At 41.6% G+C, this 19,135-nt stretch overlaps 2 protein-coding genes across 3 annotated transcripts; both read right to left on the bottom strand.

Annotated features, from left to right (window-relative positions):
* Positions 1-343: 343 nt before the first annotated feature.
* SARC_06028 (hypothetical protein) lies at positions 344-681 on the bottom strand (the record flags this gene model as incomplete). Its single annotated transcript, XM_014300083.1, has 2 exons — positions 344-541; positions 616-681. The coding sequence occupies 2 exons, from the start codon at positions 679-681 to the stop codon at positions 344-346; spliced, it is 264 nt and encodes an 87-aa protein (XP_014155558.1).
* Positions 682-4,527: 3,846 nt separating this feature from the next.
* Positions 4,528-17,766, bottom strand: SARC_06029. Of its 2 annotated transcripts, XM_014300084.1 has the most exons (15): positions 17,484-17,766; positions 16,132-16,303; positions 14,887-15,001; positions 14,239-14,424; positions 13,676-13,858; positions 13,041-13,167; positions 11,504-11,772; positions 10,361-10,533; positions 9,097-9,231; positions 8,564-8,763; positions 7,787-7,965; positions 7,149-7,334; positions 6,805-6,921; positions 6,332-6,454; positions 4,528-5,317 (listed from the first exon to the last, which is right to left on the bottom strand). In XM_014300084.1, the coding sequence occupies exons 3-15, from the start codon at positions 14,897-14,899 to the stop codon at positions 5,088-5,090; spliced, it is 2,121 nt and encodes a 706-aa protein (XP_014155559.1). In that variant the 5' UTR covers positions 14,900-15,001; positions 16,132-16,303; positions 17,484-17,766; the 3' UTR covers positions 4,528-5,087. The 2 variants fall into 2 exon arrangements, with proteins under 2 accessions (XP_014155559.1, XP_014155560.1); XM_014300085.1 differs by lacking the exon at positions 14,887-15,001.
* Positions 17,767-19,135: the final 1,369 nt, after the last annotated feature.

Below are 19,135 nucleotides of genomic sequence, written 5' to 3' on the forward strand. Positions count from 1 at the left end.
CAAGCACTTTCTTCCGAGCATCAACATTATTCGCCAATACCAGCATAGATTAACACCAATCATCATACCTAAGCAACGGAACGAGCCACCTCAAACCATGCTGCTCTTCATTCAACGCGTTCTTCCGTATTTGTTTAACTATTGCCTCATACTGCTGCTTATGCTGCTTCAACAAATCCTTTGATGCAGCTCTCGCATCCTCGTCATCAGTCTCTAACTTACTATCTTCTGCCACCTCATCCTCAGACTCATCAAAATCCTCAAATGCATCATGTTCTTTCAATGCTTTCTTTGCCTCATTCACCGCAATCACATAACGCGCTCCATTATCCTTCAACTCTCTTCACGCCAAAAGCACTTTATCCGGCTTATTACGCCACAGACCTATTGATTTTGCAAAATCAGCCTGCGATTCAACTATCTCAAACGAATCCTTGAACATAGAATACAGAGCTGCTGCCGCCATCTTCAAGTCTTTCGGCTTAATCCGCAACGACTGCACAAAGGCTTCAGGTTCTGATTGCGTCTCAGGAGTAACCTCCTGCAAAAGAAGCACACCAGTCCTCTTTCATACGCCTTCGTCTTCTGCGCCCTAGCCCATCGATCCATCAGCACCGTCACCGGCTCCCCTCTGACATGCTTCCACAATGGTTCATTTATTTCTTTCTCTACATACGCCATATTCTACTAGCGTTTAGTTGTAATCTCAAATTCGTATACTCTACTTTTTTGAATTATAATTGTTGACCAGATGTTTATTCTAGCAGACTGAACATTAAGCTCAAAGTATCCTCGCTTATATAGGGTTTAGGGTTTAGGGTTTAGGGTTTTTATAGACCCTACTCTTCTTATAGTACGTCATTACAAACCGTCACATCTAACAGTGATTTACTATGTAAAGCGCTGCAAAATACGAACCACTAAACTATACTTAATTGAATCCTCCACCATTCATAACTCCGTTATCTCAGTAAAACACTCAGCAAAATACGAACCACTAAACTATACTTAATTGAATCCTCCACCATTCAGAACTCCGTTATCTCAGTAAAACACTCAGCAAAATACGAACCACTAAACTATACTTAATTGAATCCTCCACCATTCAGAACTCCGTTACCTACTCTTTCAGTAAAACACTCAGCAAAATACGAATCACTAAACTATACTTAATTGAATCCTCCACCATTCAGAACTCCGTTATCTCAGTAAAACACTCAGCAAAATACGAACCACTAAACTATACTTAATTGAATCCTCCACCATTCAGAACTCCGTTACCTACTCTTTCAGTAAAACACTCAGCAAAATACGAATCACTAAACTATACTTAATTGAATCCTCTACCATTCAGAACTCCGATATCTACTCTTTCAGTAAAACACTCAGCCACTCCTTTGGCTACAAATGGTTGAGTTTACATTTCTAATTTTATGATTTCCTATATCTACTACTATCTCAAATAGAGCCAAGTATACGAGTCCTATCAATTACTCCGGCTATACGAATCATCAAAGTGAATATAGAACACTCTGGATTTATTAGAAAGGAATTGTATTTAATCATATAGATACAGATAAAATATGTATACTCGTCTCGTGTGTGCGCTAAGTCCAGCACCGCCATTGACTGTGTTAGGACAGTGCGGGCGGCGTCGGACAGACGGTACCCTTGGGCATTCTATACAAAGCCTGGGCCTGTCGTATTTTATTGTGAAGTTTTACCGTACTAAAACTAAAATAAATATAGGATATTCTTGTAGGAAGTGATGGGATGGATCTTCAAAAATGGTTGGCCAGATGAATAGACTGAGAGTCGGTGCTGTACTTCACGCTGTCTTGCCTGCTTATACACGCTGACAGAATGCCCGCTTCAGTCTTGGCCGAATAATGTTTATTTATATTATTATTCGATTGGTCTCCTCGGCCACGTTTATAGGTATAAATTTACAAGTGGTTTTTTGTGTCGTAAAATATAAACACTCGTGTGTGCGCTTAGTCCAGCACCAGCCTTATGCTATACTATCCTTACTTCTTTAGCTAAAAGTGTGGTCTACAGTTACTATAAATATAACTTTATTAAAATCACATCTGATATATCTTTACTTCTACTTTTAAGGGGACCTCTCCCTCTCCGAAAGATAGCCCATAAGCCATTGGAGGAGGCTATTACAAAGTTAGTACCCTATCTCCCCCGCATATGCGTAGATCCCGGTACTGTAACTTAAATCCACGACCCAAGTTTCCCCGGTCGATCACAATGGACTGCTAGAGAATTCCGTACTCGTGTAAGATAGAGACGCTCACACTCAGATGATTTCCCCCTCCTTTATGAACCACCCCCTAGATTTGTATTGTTATACTCTCCTCATATGACTTTCCTCTCGGAACATGATAGATGGACTCCCCCCCCTTTGACTGGGTGTGGATATGAGCTCTTTTGGGAGATACTCCATACTCCCCCTCTCGTATATTGGGCTATGGCTATCAGCCGTTTATGATTGGGTATCGACTGGCTATCATATTGATGATCCCTTCTTTTGATCCTTATTTTGATATATACCACTGAATTGTATTTAGATGGACAAAAGTATGGATGCTATCTTGCCCAGAAGGATGCGGTGATAACTTTTAAGAGGTAAAATTGACCATGTCTATTCATTGGTTGATAGGATATCTGTCGGTATGATATCCAATACATAGATGACGACTTCCAACGGTGACTGAGAACCTATGACACTGTCCTATTCTTAGGTTTTTAGATACATATGTACCAGTCTTCTTTTCCAGGCTATTTGTTTACATATACTTTGATTTCTACACTATAGAGATATAGGGTAGACAGTAAACCAGTCTTCGACTATCCCCACTTATCCGATTTTAGGGGATCACCCATCCCCCTGACGAGGAGCACCTTCACTACCCTTGTAACACAACTATCCCTCATGAGTCACTATTTTATCTTTCCGCACCGTAGAGTAGGAATTGGACCCATAATCTCCGAACTCTCACCCAAAGGAAATGAATCTCATCTTATATCGTTATATATTTCATATATAAAGATTGGGAAGTCATCCCGCATTAAAGGTAAAATCAGGCTGTCTATCCGAATTCATGGCTCCTTAAAAGAAAATGATAGGAAAGCTTCAAATACCTGCCTGCCTCAGCGATTACTCCAGACGGGCTCCTCTATGGGAAGACCCTACTTCCCTCCCTCTCTAAATATAAAAGGCATATTTCTTGTTCTATAGAAGACTACTATAGTGGGGAGGGGGGCGGGTGGTTGAATGTATCAAACTAGTAAAAATATGTTTTAAAGTTATGTGTGGGCTGTGGTGATGCTCTTTATAAAGAATACTGTAGAATTTAGTAGTGAGTGGAAATGATTGAATTCGAGAGAATAAGAATTGAGTTGTCGAGAGATACTAGAAGTGAGGCAGACAAGAGAATAAAACGGTAGTCGTGAGTGTAGCTTTTGTAGGCTGGTCCGAATCCTACCCTACTGTAGGAGAGAGTGAATCGCTACCCCTGGGGTGAATAGACTGGTCTACACCATACGATTCTACTGGTCCCCATAATCACATGAGCAAGAACCTGCACCTGAGTGTCTCAGATAGTAAAGTCCTCCCGCTCTCTGACGGGGAGCGAAGCAAAGATACTTCCCGTAGGCGTTATCAGGGGCGGGGGAGGGGGGGGAGTAAAACAACTTAGATGGGGAAGTATATACTACTCCGTAGGAGTCACTCTCTCTGAGAGGGGAGTGCAGATCTACAATGCTATCTCATCAAAGGTACCAAAGTTCCCCTCCAAGGAACACTTGGAACCCGTTGCTCTGTAGCTCATCTATAGTAAAACCTACCCCCTTGGTGCTCAAGCACCTAACACCGGTAAATAATATTGCCGACCCCACCCTGACTGCCAATCTTGTCCTGCTACGATTGCATGGTGAGCCCACGTCACTGAAGCACCAGATGACAACAGAATACCTTTTCATGAACGGTACCTACCCGAGTTATCAACACTTCAATCCCTTGTGGTGGTCACAGAGAAGCTATTTTAGGAGCAGATGACAAAGCCGTACCAAATAAAACGCGGCTGAGAAGCCGCAGGGACTGAAAGCGTTTAATCATAGGGGTAATTTACTTTGTTAATATTCAGACATTCGGGCCTATTGATTATTTTGCATAGGGTCTCAAATGGGCAAAACCTTTTCCAGCCGGGAAAAAAAAGCGTCACGGACCTTTTTCAGTCGGATTTATATGCTTTAAGCCGAATTTTTTAGCGTCACCGACGTTTTTTGGCGACGGACAAAAAATCGGTGATAAAGTCGACAGGGACTTAGAAAAGCTTACGCTTTCAGTAAAAAAGCTATAAATAAGATTACCTCTGAGACAATAGTAGCTTTCCAAAATCCCTCCAACCTACCCTCGTTACCTATATATCTATAGCCCTAGTACTATTTCACTATTAGGGTATTTTGATTGTTTTCCCCTTCTCTACTTCTACAGACATTGTCCTCGAACCACGCTAGTATTTAGATATTTTTATTTACATTCGTGTACACGACTGCTCATCATTCTTGTTCTAGATAGAGATCCCTCTTGCCACTACTTATCCTGCACTCCAACCCTTTCTCAAGTGCTAGCTGAAGATAACATTTTATACCTTCATACTGACTAGTCATAATCTTCTGTGCACACTAACCCCAACCACACCCCTGTTAGATTTTTTTCTATACTTCGTGTTCCTCTCCAAAGGTAGACAGATTGATACCCTCGTAGGGTAGATTTTTGCCGAATAGAATAGTGGTAGGCGATATCTCCCGAGGGTTCTCTGACGACACTCGGTGCACCTGGGTGGCCGAGAGGGATGTAACACAGAATACCTACTTGTCCATGAATTCTACTTGTAATTTAAGGTAAGATAGGCAGATAAGACATATTTTTTCGGGTAAGTCTATGCGTCAGGGGAGAGAGTGCTCATTCCCGGGTATGATGTCCGAGCGTATCGCATATCCACACTCCATCTAGCTAACCCATATATATATGTATATATATATATCTATACTATATACACTCTACAAGCGCCTCACTCGCTCTCAAGGATACGGTTGAGTGTCTTGAGCCATTCGGTGCACTTGTCCTTGGGCGTCACAGGTGCACACATAAGATACACCACATTGCCCAAAGGTCTGGCAAATACCCCCTCTTGTCGCAGCTTCGTCACCACACGCTTGCCAGCGGTCGACGAGTACCCTACTTCGTTCGACTTGAGCGCCACTACACACACTGTGCCTAGACTGAAAGCGTGATGTACGGCTGCAAATAGGAATGAAGAAGGAAGATAGGAATGTGTGAATATTCAGGGTTGATTCATGCTTGTCTCGTGCAGGATATGGTGAGATTTCAGACTAGAACAACCCAAAGTGCCAGTCGATCGCTACTACGCATACTGTTCGTAGGCTGACGGTGTGGTGTGCGGCATTGGAAGAAGACGATAGAGAGAGACGTCAACAAACGAAATTGTCCTCAATGTTATTCGGAGGGAACAGAATGATCAGGAGATATTGGCATTTACAGGCATTGGTTTATGGTTACTCGTGAAGGAGAAGTTGAGAGCGAATATAAAAACTCTGTATCGTATTTAGATACAAATGAAGCATTAGTAGCTTATTACGCAATTGTGCATGTAGTCCATGAATGTATCGTACTTATATACAAAAGAAGCATTGGCAGTTATTACGCAATTGTGCATATAGTCCATGGATGTATCGTACTTATACATAAACGAAGCATTGGCAGCTTATTACGAAATTGTGTATGTAGTCCATGGGTGTTTCATACTTAAATATAAATGAAGTATTTACAGTCCAATATATCACTACCATAAAGAGTCGAGGCTAATGCCACGATGCAAGATAGAATGTATGTACATTGTCCTATATGCATTGAACCAATAGAAGAAATGGGGATATGAAACGTACATCGATCCGTTGTTAGTATTGAACAAAAAAGTGTAGCAAGAGCATCGAACTTGCGCATATACTCTTCGTATTTACTGAAAAGGACAGGTTACTACCGTACATTTTCATACTATCCGGTGTCATGCAGTTTCCGTATTGGAATAAGATGAAAAAGTCAAGATATCAACACAGAATATAGTATTGCAAACTGTCAAATGTCGAACCACGCCGATGATACATATACATATGATCTAAAAATATATTTGTTCTTAGGCTTAGGGTTTTACAACTCTCTCTATATATAGACTTATGCATATGCATCCAATTTCAGGTAAACGATACATGATAACATCCACTTAACAGAACCTACCTCTATGTCCAGACAGCTTCTCAACCTCAGCAATATCCCAGGACTCGGCGAGTGTTTGGGTCTGTTGATCGAAGTTAGGACTCGCCTTGTACTGTTGCAACGCAGTAAGTACTGAGGCACAACCTGCAGGAAAATTGTAGTACACCGGCGCTGAAAACACTGATCGCGAATGATAGTCTGATGCAGATGAATACACAAACTTGTCACATACATGATATGAAATTGAGTAGCCACACGTTGATGAGTGTCCATATAGGCCAGCCAATATTCACTTGCAGGCTGCATGTATACATACATATATACATATACACACCTTTATATATATATATATTTATACTACATTCTTGCCAACATGTGCCTATCATAAAATTCAGCACTCCTAGTAAACCATCTAGGTAGCGCCCCATTAGTTATATATTGACTAGTTCAAACCGGCAACTGTAACGAGTCAACGTATGTTACTACACACTTACCCATGGGGTGTGCTGTGTACGAGTGGCCGTGCAGAAGTGCATCCGCTTTTGCGTCGCCCAAGAAAGAATCGAAGACATCCGCCGAGGCCACAGTCACTGACATTGGTATCACTCCGCCTGTGATTGGGTGTGGAAATCTTTTCAGTAGCTACAAACATACGTATGCGCGCTTCTGTCTTTGAATTTATAGGCATGTACAAGCATGTATAAGCATGTATAAGCATATATATATATATATACGCGTACAAATATACAGAAATATGAAACTAAACCTCCTTATGACAATCCGTGACGAGATCCAAAGACGCACAATCCAATCTTAGCATACACTCAGGTATAGGTACCTGTGAGCAGCTTAGCATAGCAGGAGATGTCGGGATCCACACCCAGCAACTGTGTGGTAGAAGCACAACCCAAGCGCCAAAAGCCTGCGAACACCTCATCAAAGATCACAGGGATGTCCCGCTGTCGACACACACGAATCATGGCTCGCTGGAATAGCGGATCGATCCACATCATACCCCCGGCACCTGTATGGATAATTTGATGGATGTTATGTTATTTATTTGCTAGGTCAAGTAGATGCATAGGCTAGTCAGGAGATTGTATGTACATACATACGGAATATATGTGAAAGTATATAGATTGTATGTGAATAAGCTCGGACTGGAGGTATATATATATATATATATTGCATGTACATGTTTGTGTCATGTGCGTCTTCACAGGTGCTTATAGTCTGTTTCCGCTTGCATATACGGACTATGGCACGTTGGAATAGCAGATCAATCCAACATGAACCTCCGGCACCTGCAGGGATGATACTATGTAAACCAATATAGGTATGCAAATTTCAAATTGTATATATATATACGTACATACATACACACACACACACATATATATATAATATATATATATATATATATACGCTCTTCGTAATTTTAATGCACCATACTAGCCAAAGGCATACAATACACACCTAATAATACTGGTTCCACCATCAGGGCACCCACATCGCCCCGTGTGTTGCGATCGGCGTGTGCTTGGTCTAGCATGTCAGTAATATGGGTGGTATACTGCTTGTACAATGGTGTGTTGTCTCTGTCCAGACTGAACACATCCTCTCTTGCCTTGATGGCAACAGTGGCATCATCAGCCCTGTGTGTGTAGACGATGATATAGTCAAGTTTAAAGAACCACTATAGGCTTAGATATGTATGTATGTCTGTATGTATGTGTGTGTTATCGAGGAGACGGCCGAATGTAGCCTAATACTATACCTATATATATATATATATATGCAATATAATATATATAGATACGTGTGTTTGCTAACGATGAAATGGTCATGTCTAGGGAAATACTGTATTGATAGACCTAGATATATGTGTATGAAAGTGTAACTATATGTTTGGAAAACGTTCTACATATGCATGTATACGAACAAGTACATGTCGAACACCACTCGAAAGTTAGCATGCTGGATATGAGGACTTAATCCACAAGACAGGGGTTGCTATTACTGAAGTATAAGTATGCATATGTATACACGTGTCGTTTATTCATAGGTACATACATACATGTACACTTACCCCGATATACTTTTCATAGCGTTATGTGGTATCTCCCCTTCACACGCTTGATAGTGGGAGTGTCTACACTGATCAGCTTGTACTCAATTGTATTAGAATGCACATACATACACGTGTAGCCATATGTATATATACGTGTGTATTCTATATACATGTACACTTACCCAGATATACTTTTCGGTAGGGTTACATGGTACTTCCCATTCACACACTCGATAGTGGGAGTGTCCACACTCAGCGCCTTGCACTCAAACCAGGGGTGCTGGCCTTCAGTAAACACGGAAGGTTCGGCAACGTTCATTACTCCAAGTGTATCACCATGGTAACAGTTGGACTGCGCCATTATGCGAAGCTTGGGGATGGTCTGCGAGGTGATAATACCAGATATCTACTTGTCAATACGAATGATATATATATATATATCTCTCTCTCTCATTAGCAGTATGCCTTCGCATATACACCTATCAATGTTGATTATATATTATAAATTTTCTTGTACCAGATACATTCAGACGTTACCACTGCTATTTACACATGATATATATATATATATATATGTTTATATATATCTATATCGATATGTATATATATATATATGTATATATAATTATTCTTAACAAACAAACCACTGATATCTCGCATACAAAACACAAAAGAACGTATTTACTCCGTACTTAAACTAGATATGCAAACACACCTTTGTATCGAATTCTGCATTTTTCTGCGTGGCTGTGCTGATGTACTTCTTGAAAGCCATCTTCACAGCGACCTCCACCGCCGTTGACCCGTTGTCTGTGAAGAACACACGCTCGCCCCACTTGCCACCCACCGCCTACAGAATATACAACAATAAAACTTTAATCAATGAAGTGTCGTTAATTGCGAACGAATTGCCATGGATTACAAGAACACACGCTCGCCCCACGAGCCACTCACGGCATATAGAGTATATACAACAAGGTTAGAAATCGCAAATTGATAAAGTGTCGTAAATTCCACACGCAAAGTTGTTGTAAGTAACAACATGCGTTCGCCCATACGTCGTTCACGGCCTACTGAGCGTTAAACAGAAAAAGATGTCTGTAATCACATATGCGTCATAAAATACGGAACAAATTGCCACGGTTTTAGTAGAACAACCACCACCGCCACCCACGGCCTAAATCATACAACAATTGAACACATGTCGTAAATTATAATAGATTTCATGACCTGTCAATGAAGTGTCGTTGACTGTGGTGAATATGCGCTCACCCCAAGCGTTACCGTAAGGCTACCATATGCACAATGAGGATGTATGTAATAACCAATAGGTATCGCAGACATTAAACAGAGCGTGCTTGCTTAATGACCACTAATTGGTGTCGATTGGTAGCTCACACATAAAACAGAGCATGCTTGCTTAATGAACACTAATTGGTGTCGATTGGTAGCTCACACATTAAACAGAGCATGCTTGCTTAATGACCACTAATTGGTGTCGATTGGTAGCTCACACATTAAACAGAGCGTGCTTGCTTAATGAACACTAATTGGTGTCGATTGGTAGCGCACACATTAAACAGAGCATGCTTGCTTAATGACCACTAATTGGTGTCGATTGGTAGCTCACACATTAAACAGAGCGTGCTTGCTTAATGAACACTAATTGGTGTCGATTGGTAGCGCACACATTAAACAGAGCATGCTTGCTTAATGACCACTAATTGGTGTCGATTGGTATCGCACACATTAACAAGCATGCTTGCTTAATGACAACTAATTGGTGTCGATTGGTATCGCACACATTAAACAGAGTATGCTTGCTTCGAGAAGACGAAGAAGAATGTCGATCAAATCCAAGCGCTACACACGGCCAATTTGTTGTGTATAGTGAGATCTCCCAAGACAGGGTACATTGCAGGACTACTACAGGTATCTCTGTACGGCCCAGTGTTCTATTTATAGACTTTGAATCTTACCTTGAGAATCTCTTCGGAAGCCTGCACCGCCAGGGTGTGCACATTCTCGGGGAAGATGACGTGGCCGTACCTACCGGCGGCATAGGCGAGACTGGTTGCCATGGAAACGTTTCCGTGACCAACTCCCTGGGTCCACCAACTAGCGCAACTGTCGAACAACGGCACCACATCCCCTGTAGTAAACGTGTTATGGCCAACAAGACTAGTGGTAAGCGCGTACTCAAAAGTGTGCAAAGACAATAGTACAGTACTGCCGTGATGGTATACCGTGGGTTGTTCCGGTATTCCCATCCAACCCAGCCCGTGCACACACCTGGCGCTGTGCGCTCACCTGGCGCTGTGCGCTCACCCACTGCCGAGTGCCACTTATTCCAACAACCGCCTCACACTACGCTCAGATATGTATCTTATATTACATACGTTCCGGTCATCTCAGCCACAAGGAAGTTGTCATCACATGCAAAGCCAAACAGAGGTTATAGCGGGCACACCCTTCGCAGCGCTCAGCCGTAAAACCCTGAACCCCAGACGCTCACACAGTAGCAAGTGCCACACAACCCCAAAACTAGCTCACACTATAAACAGGCATAACAAAACACAAACACGCCGGGCATATTTCAATATGTCTATACACACTGTGTTCTTCCTCTCAACCACACCGGAGTGGTCATCCAGCACCGAGTCGATAGTAACTTGGAGTACCTCTACTTCCCACCCACACCACACACATTAGCGTCACATATCACGCAGTCAACAAACAACCAGCCCAGGCCGCCTTACAACCACAAACAAGACAGTCCTCAAAGCCTATACATTCTCGCTATACATATCCAGTATACATACCGTTCTTCTCTACCACACCTAGCGCTCACACGGTGTCAGATATACCACGTGGCCCAACAACCAGCCCATGCTATAACTAAACTTCATACATCCCCTCCCATACGCTATACACATTCTCGATTTTAGAGATTTTAGTGTTTAACCTATTCCATAGACCCTAAAATCTTACATCCCCTATACTCTATACACATTCTAGAATTTTTAGAGGTTTTAGGGTTTTAGCCTACACAATAAACTTTAAAACCCTACCCCATACATCCCCTATACCCTACACACGTTCTGCTCACATCCCACACCCACCGTTCTTTTCCACCACATGGAAGTCATCGTCCAGTGCCGAGTCGATGTGCGTCACAGGCGACCCGTCCGTGCCCCCCACACTCTGGTGCTGTGTGAACGGCCACCACAGCACCCCTTCACCACGCGACTGCAGTGACGTCACCTCGCGCACGTGGTCGGCCTGCCACGCGCACACCGTCCGGTACAGTGAATCGAACATTGCCTCGTGCTCGGGTGTGGCGTACCACGAGGACAGATCAGTCACTTCGGGCGGGGGGATCTCTGGGAGCCTGGATTACGGTATAAGATGTTATTTTATTTTCTTCCAGTATTTAAAATAAGGTAAATATTACATGAACGATAGCGTTAAAAGTTTTATACGTTTATTTATAGGTGCATACATGACCGACCACGTTAAACGTTTTGGGTACTCATTGAGCTGGATCTGAATGTGCAATACATGTCTCAGAGGATGCAGCTATTGATTTGAAACTAAAAAGAGTTGCGTAGTGTTTATATCTCATTCGTAGACATAGAGTGCTGGGTACGAAATATCGAACATAGCACAGAAGGCGAGTGGGGTATGCCAGGAGAAACGACTGCACACGTCTGGGGGATAGCACAAGGGTATATAGGTTAAGTGTGTTCTGTATAGCGACAGATGAGCCGTTAATGTTACTGTTGTTAGCAACAAAAGGATATACGTATGGCAATTGATAGCGTTAAAGGGGACGATTAAAGGATGCAATCGGTAATGGTGAGCGCCAAATACAGATACGTAAAAATGTGTGTGTATGGACTTTGCGTGTGTTGTTCTCAGAGAGTTAAGGATAATTTGTATAGGTTTATCAGACATCGACGTTCCAAACACGAATCCGTTTGAACACAACACTGATACACAGAAAGCTCACTTCTTCTGTCATCAACATAAGCCGAGTGTATCACACTCTCTCGTTGAAAGTGCACCGACTGGTCACAAACTTTATAACTATATATATGTATGGTATCGCTGTTGTGAAGGTCAATCCCATCTCTTACTATAAGCACAATACCATCAAGCAAACCATCTCACGTACCCATCTTAAACGCCTTGCTCAGCCGACAAGGCTATAAGAGACACATCACCACTTAACGGCGGGAGTGCTGTGTATACCTACCGCACAATCTCTGTAGGTGCATCGCCAATCAATACACGTACATTGTTTATATACAGATAAAGCCTTTCATATACGTCTAATCTCACTACACAGAACATTTTATCAATATATCGTGAACTCGAATATCTGGGGACTGTTTGCCACTCGGAAGTGTGTGTGATAGGTATATATCCCTCGTCATGTCTGTGAGTGCTTCACATATTCTATACATCCTCTCAGAAACATACATTGACAATATATTAGTCCTGACTAACGACCCTTAAAGTCATTCATACCTCTCAGAAACATACATTGGCATCATACTAATCCTAACTACCAACCCCTAAAGTCATACATACCTCTCAGAACCATACATTGACAATACACTAACCTTAACTACCAGCCCCTAAAGTCATGCATACCTGACAATGTTCAGAGGCTGGGTGCCACTCAGCGGCGTGTGTGCTGGGTAGACGTCCCGCATTATCTCAGTGAGTGCATCGGAATTGGTGGTGTCGTCTAGCACGGCCAATGCAACCACATCGTATCCTGAAATATATTTTAAATTGTTCTAAATTACACGATGCGAATTTTATATTAATCGAGACATAAGATTGGGTATTCGATTTTTGCGGCTGGAGAGTGTGGTCCATATATGCCCAGCAGTGAAGCAACTGTGATCAGTGCTTGTGTGTGGAAACGTGTGTGTGTTATAGACATGCATAGACGACAGAGCACAACGTGTTTTATACTCAGAACTACCAATGCGCTCATATCCTCCCACAAGTACACACTTTCGGCGTCCTAGCAATTCATAAGCTGGTAGATAATCCTTCACTAGAGAAGATACATGCCAGCCATATATGGCCAACCAGCATGAGGGCTAACGATGTGATCTGTAGACTACATATACACATACATAAAACAACTACATATACCAGTACAATTATTAGCTAAATGTACAAATATATATATATATATATAATATACCATGTATATAGATGTAGATACGTATGTGCTTATAAATAGAAAAATAGCAATATATATATATATATACCTCTCACAATCAGCGATTCATACGCAGAGAGTGTTGATGAGATACCCCCGAGCTTTGGGTCGCCTATCAAGACAACTGGCAGTCGCAAAGGTCTGTAGACGTCTGCCTGTGGTCTGATGGTGGCTGAAGGTGACAGCACTCCCCCGGCTGTCTCAACCAGAGTCATGGAAGACAGTTCGGTATCTGCGTCCATGGAAGTGTTAACACATACAATTAGTGTATACTCTACACTGGTAAAGATAAGGGTCTCGGCAGGGTTAAGCTTTACAATCAGGTAAGTATCTGCGACCATGGAATTATTAACACATACAGTTAGTGTATACTCGTAACGATAAGTCTCTCAGAGGTGAGAGGGCTATTTTGCCGCAGTCACGTGTCACTCAAGCGTTCGCACGATCATAATTTGCATTTAAAGCAATTGTTAGTCTAAGTTGAGATGAGCTGGTACATTACCATGTCGACCTGTTTGAGTGTACACGTGGATACAGTATAACACTTACGTCTAATAGCAATGCTCGAAGAAGGCTAGCTATCATGTACTGCTCAGTCTATACATCACTTACCCGAACCACTGATTTTGGCGGGCTGTTCCCGTAACCATGGCAACGCGGCCAGCGCAGACTTCACACCAGTAATTACATCGTTATCTGCGATCACTCTGTTCTCGGCCCTGGCGGAGATGTGAGGAGACGCGGGGATGTCCCAGAAATGGAGTGTTTTCCGGTGCACTTGACCCAATTGACTGGGAACTGGTACCGAACAAATCAGGGTAGATAGGGAGTCGATAAATAAACGTTAACAGATCATATATATAGTATTCCCAATGCTCCAGAAATGAAGTGTGTCCCGGTGCACTTGCCCCAATTGATTGGGAACTGGTACCAAGCAAATCAGGGTAGATAGGGAGTCGATGAACGTAAATAAATTATGTATTTGGTATTCCCCATGCTCCGGAAATAAAGTGCTTTCCGGTGCACCCGACCCAATTGACTGGGATCTGTTCCGAGATATATCACGATTGATATGGAGTGGATGAATAAACGTTAACAGGTTAAATATATAGTATTCCCAATGCTCCAGAAAAGGAGTGTGTTCCGGTACACTTGATCCGATTGACTGAGAACTGATGCGAGATAAAGTGAACGAAATAAGGTTAGGTATACGGTAACGGAATATGGTTAGGTATGTGCGGTCGATGTAATGATACATACCTGATGTATACATAATCCCTTCTGTTCAAAAAGAAAACAAAGGATTGTTTTACGGTGCACTTGTCCAATACTTGTCCAAATTGACTTGCCAACTGGCGTGAGATGAGTAGAACATCTGTGGTTGAAGTATCCAATTGATCGTGTGAATGATATATCTGCACGTGTGTGCTGTGCGGCACTCGGGGAAATCTGCGCCCAAGTGTGCCATATGTGTGTGGGTGTTATTTGAGTGTATGTTTATGCGATAGAATGCTATATATAGTCGCTATAACACCTGCGCGATATATGTACAGGTTATTTCAGACTGCACGTATGTGCACATCTTAGAATACTCGCACAGGAATAGACGTGTAGGTAAATGAAGTTGGTTCTGATGCCCATGTACACTTCACAGCTAACAGCGCGTCCCTGTCTGTTTGCCCATGGGTGGTGTATGGTGTGCGGCTTATGGGTTGAACTGCGCCCTGGCATCCACAGATATCTACGTCTCTATAGAACTCTCTATATATATTTGTATCTTGAAGTGCATATATACCATGGCTGTAGAGCCATCAATATATATATATATATATCATTTTTAGCGATTGAAGCTCGCCATGCATTTTGTTAGGCTGTGCTGCACTCGGACGAATCTATGTTTTGTACACAACACATCTCTACTAATAAGCTATACGTCCGTATACATATTTATACGCCTGGGTGTATACATACACGTTAAAGATCATGCAATAGATAGATACAAACACGCGTCTTTATCAAACAGACAACTAATTCTCAGCTATGTCTCGTTATTCATAGTGCCTGTTTGCAACTGCCTATGTGCTAAAAGAACACGCCTGTGTCGCAATTTTTTATACACATATATCAATCCTTAAGTAACCTTAGCCCATAAGCATGTATCTACACATGCATACACATACACACACACCATGCTCAGCAATGAATGTTTCGTCATGTATACTATCCAGCTGTAAAGGCCTAGCCTATGCTGTTTGGTAATAAGACACACCTGTACTATTTCAAACAATATCATATACCGATACAAAACAAATCCGAAACCTTGAACATGCATCTCAGCACATATCTACAGATACAATTAACATATCTACAGATACAAATACATATACACACATATTCTTATATATACAAACACAGATATAAATATATATACATATATGTATATATATATATATATATATATATATATACGTATATATACACACATATACATGCATACACACATACCATTCTCAGCAATGAATGTTTCGTCATGTATACTGCCCGTCTGCAAGGGCTTGACATATGCTGTGCGGCATTCGGACAGGTTTGTGCCGTTCTTTGCCTTCGCTCTCAAATGGGCTCTCAGCAGTCCCGCGGAGACGATTGTTTTACCCACATCAGTATTCGCCCCGTAAATCTGTGCGTGTGTATCACAGATGAGAATCAGTAGTGTATAGATAGAGTGGAAGTGGGACGGACTGATACCATTCAATTTATAATTTATATCCGTCTCAGCCATGTAAAATCAATGTGTTCACGTAGCCGATGGTAACTAGTAATGTATAAATAGAGTGGAAGATATTAGCTCTGGATTTCAGGGCGCTTATAAAGCGGATGGTACTTGACAATTCGTTAACGGCACGAATGAGAAACGGTAGCACTACTGCTGTAAGTCATATAACGTATACACAGAAGCGTAGTTGTACAACCTCCGAGTAGTAGATGTTGGGTACTCAAGACACTGTACATGCTACCCCCGGCGTGGTAAATACATTCAAACATGCCATTTATAACTTTACCAGTATGGACTATATATATATATCAAAAATAAACATGGCAAAACAAGCCTTGAGATAACTTTCGCGTGTCCTTATACACAGGTATGCTATTCATACACACATCACGAACGGGTATCAGACTTGCAGCGATTGCACAGTAATCCCAGCCACACAGGCATACATATTGACTGTGATTACACATTTGTGCGTATCCTAGTAGTTGAAATCGCGCATAGCGTCAAACGTACAAAGAGTGAAAACTGGTTTCGGCTTTCTGGACCATAGTCTTGTACTAAATCAACACCACATAGACAACCACAAGCGCCATGTGTATGGCATTGACACCATATATGGTATCTCGATCAAGTCGGAGATTTTCACACCGAATCCATTTACTATTCGCACATCTGCCAATTATAAAAGGTTTACAGATAAAATACTTCGCCGTCGCCAATTGCTACTATAGTACGTGCAAATGTACACCACAGCCTACAGAGCGAACTCGCAGATGTCTGACTTACGACTTAAAGACAACAGATGAATACTTTCTGTTTTCAAGAAAAACAGATGAATAGGCACAAAAATCTTGCAATTGTTGCTATGTGTCTGGAAATTAACAACAAGTCCCGCCACCTTCTCTATTAGGTATGGATTGTATAATAATATACTCTGCACTATGCATAGACACAGAGTGAACGATAAATGTTTACCCCATATCATACGTATCCGATGTAGTTAGCCTTATTAGTGGTCTATTACTATCAACCTTCAGAATGACTCACAAGTAGCAGTGAAAGAATTACCCGAGCATGGACATACCTGGAACGTAGGGTTGTGGATGTTTAGGTGGTCGCCTGCTGCATGTGTTTGGGATGACCTTGAACTCAACCGCAACACTCGAGCTGCTCTCTGGCCGTTTGATCGGAGCATTTTGACCCGTATCTGTGAAATGTGTCAAAGTAGCTCGCTACCTATGTGTTTGGCTAATATGTAGCGTATAGTGATATACTATAACGTATTTATAAATAGGTATTCTCAAACTAGCGTATTCGGGATATATGTATACTAAATATAGCCAGCAGTAGTAAACACTGTCCGTCCGTCTATTTTATTTTTTTAATTGTGTTATATATTTACAGCAGAACCCAAGAGTCCTAAATACACACAACCCTACCCAGAGCATGTGAATGCCCAGATGACCTGAAGATTCTAGTGGGGGTGAAAATGACATTTCTATATTATGGACTTTTTTTTAACCTGTGACTGTCCGACTTTTAGTTTCAGACTTCAGAAATCAGAATAGGTACATATAATGCATTTGAGCTACTTGGAGTCATGTACCCAACGTTTCGTAGATAAATTTTAGAAAACGTAAATTTACGTTTTGTTCTGGGGGTTAGTAATTCCGTCATTGCCGCCAAAACTGACAGTGACCGGTGCAGACTGCAGAGTGCAGAGATGCAGACTGCCGTCGGACTGCGGAGTTGCACTGTGGCAGTCGTATTGTTGTACAGAGTTCCGGCAGAAAGCAGACTACAGTGAGTGCAGCACTGCAGAACTGCAGACAGGACTACACAGTTTTGAATGGTAACACGTCGGAAGTACTCAACGAAGATTTTTTATTGGTTTACACTACGATAAAATACATTTTCATTGGTTTAAAAGTTAAATTGCTATCGCCATTTTCCACCCGACGAACGGGAAGATTAATAGATTATCATTAGAGTCACATTATGTACACACGGGAATTCTTTTGTGATGAAAAAAAAAATTTTCTCGGTATGAAGAGCGCTTTCTAAAAAGAAAAATAAATAGACAACACAAGAAGTACTATAGTGGTTTTTTTAAAATAAAATAAAAGCGTTCAGATAACCTTAGCAGAACTATTTATTCAGTAGAGACTCTGACAGTCTTTCAGTCGTCTCAAGTCCTCAGACCTGAGACCTCATTCCTCAGACAGTGTGAGTGTCCAATCCAGACTTTGCTACACGGCACATAGTTTTGGTTAGCCAATAAGAATTGGTGTACAATGTGACCACTTTTATTTTTGATGACAAATATTCTGTCAACAAAAGAGGTGTTTACATTGCGTTCATATATGTAAAATTATAAATAAGTATACAGTATATCTCTCGACTTACTTCTTGTATGCCGGAGTGTATAAACTATAAATCCGCCTAGTATAGTCACAGCGATTGGTTTGTATATCTGTACTATACACTCATACCTGTGTTTTACAATAGATATATGTTGCCCACAATAAGAGCAAGCATATATTCAAGTTCCAGGATAGGTAGCAAGCATTCTAGAAGAAGCCCAAGGCCAGAGTCAAGAACTACTGTGTTGTGTAAAGGGTCGTCTGCGGCTTTCTGTGCAGACTATTTAGGGATTAGAAATCTACATACTATGCCAGATAAGATCATACAAGAGGGAGGAAAGGATGCTCCGAATGAAATCGATGGAACATATGA

This window comes from Sphaeroforma arctica (assembly GCF_001186125.1).
Source record: "Sphaeroforma arctica JP610 unplaced genomic scaffold supercont1.414, whole genome shotgun sequence".
Taxonomy (NCBI): Eukaryota; class Ichthyosporea; order Ichthyophonida; genus Sphaeroforma; species Sphaeroforma arctica.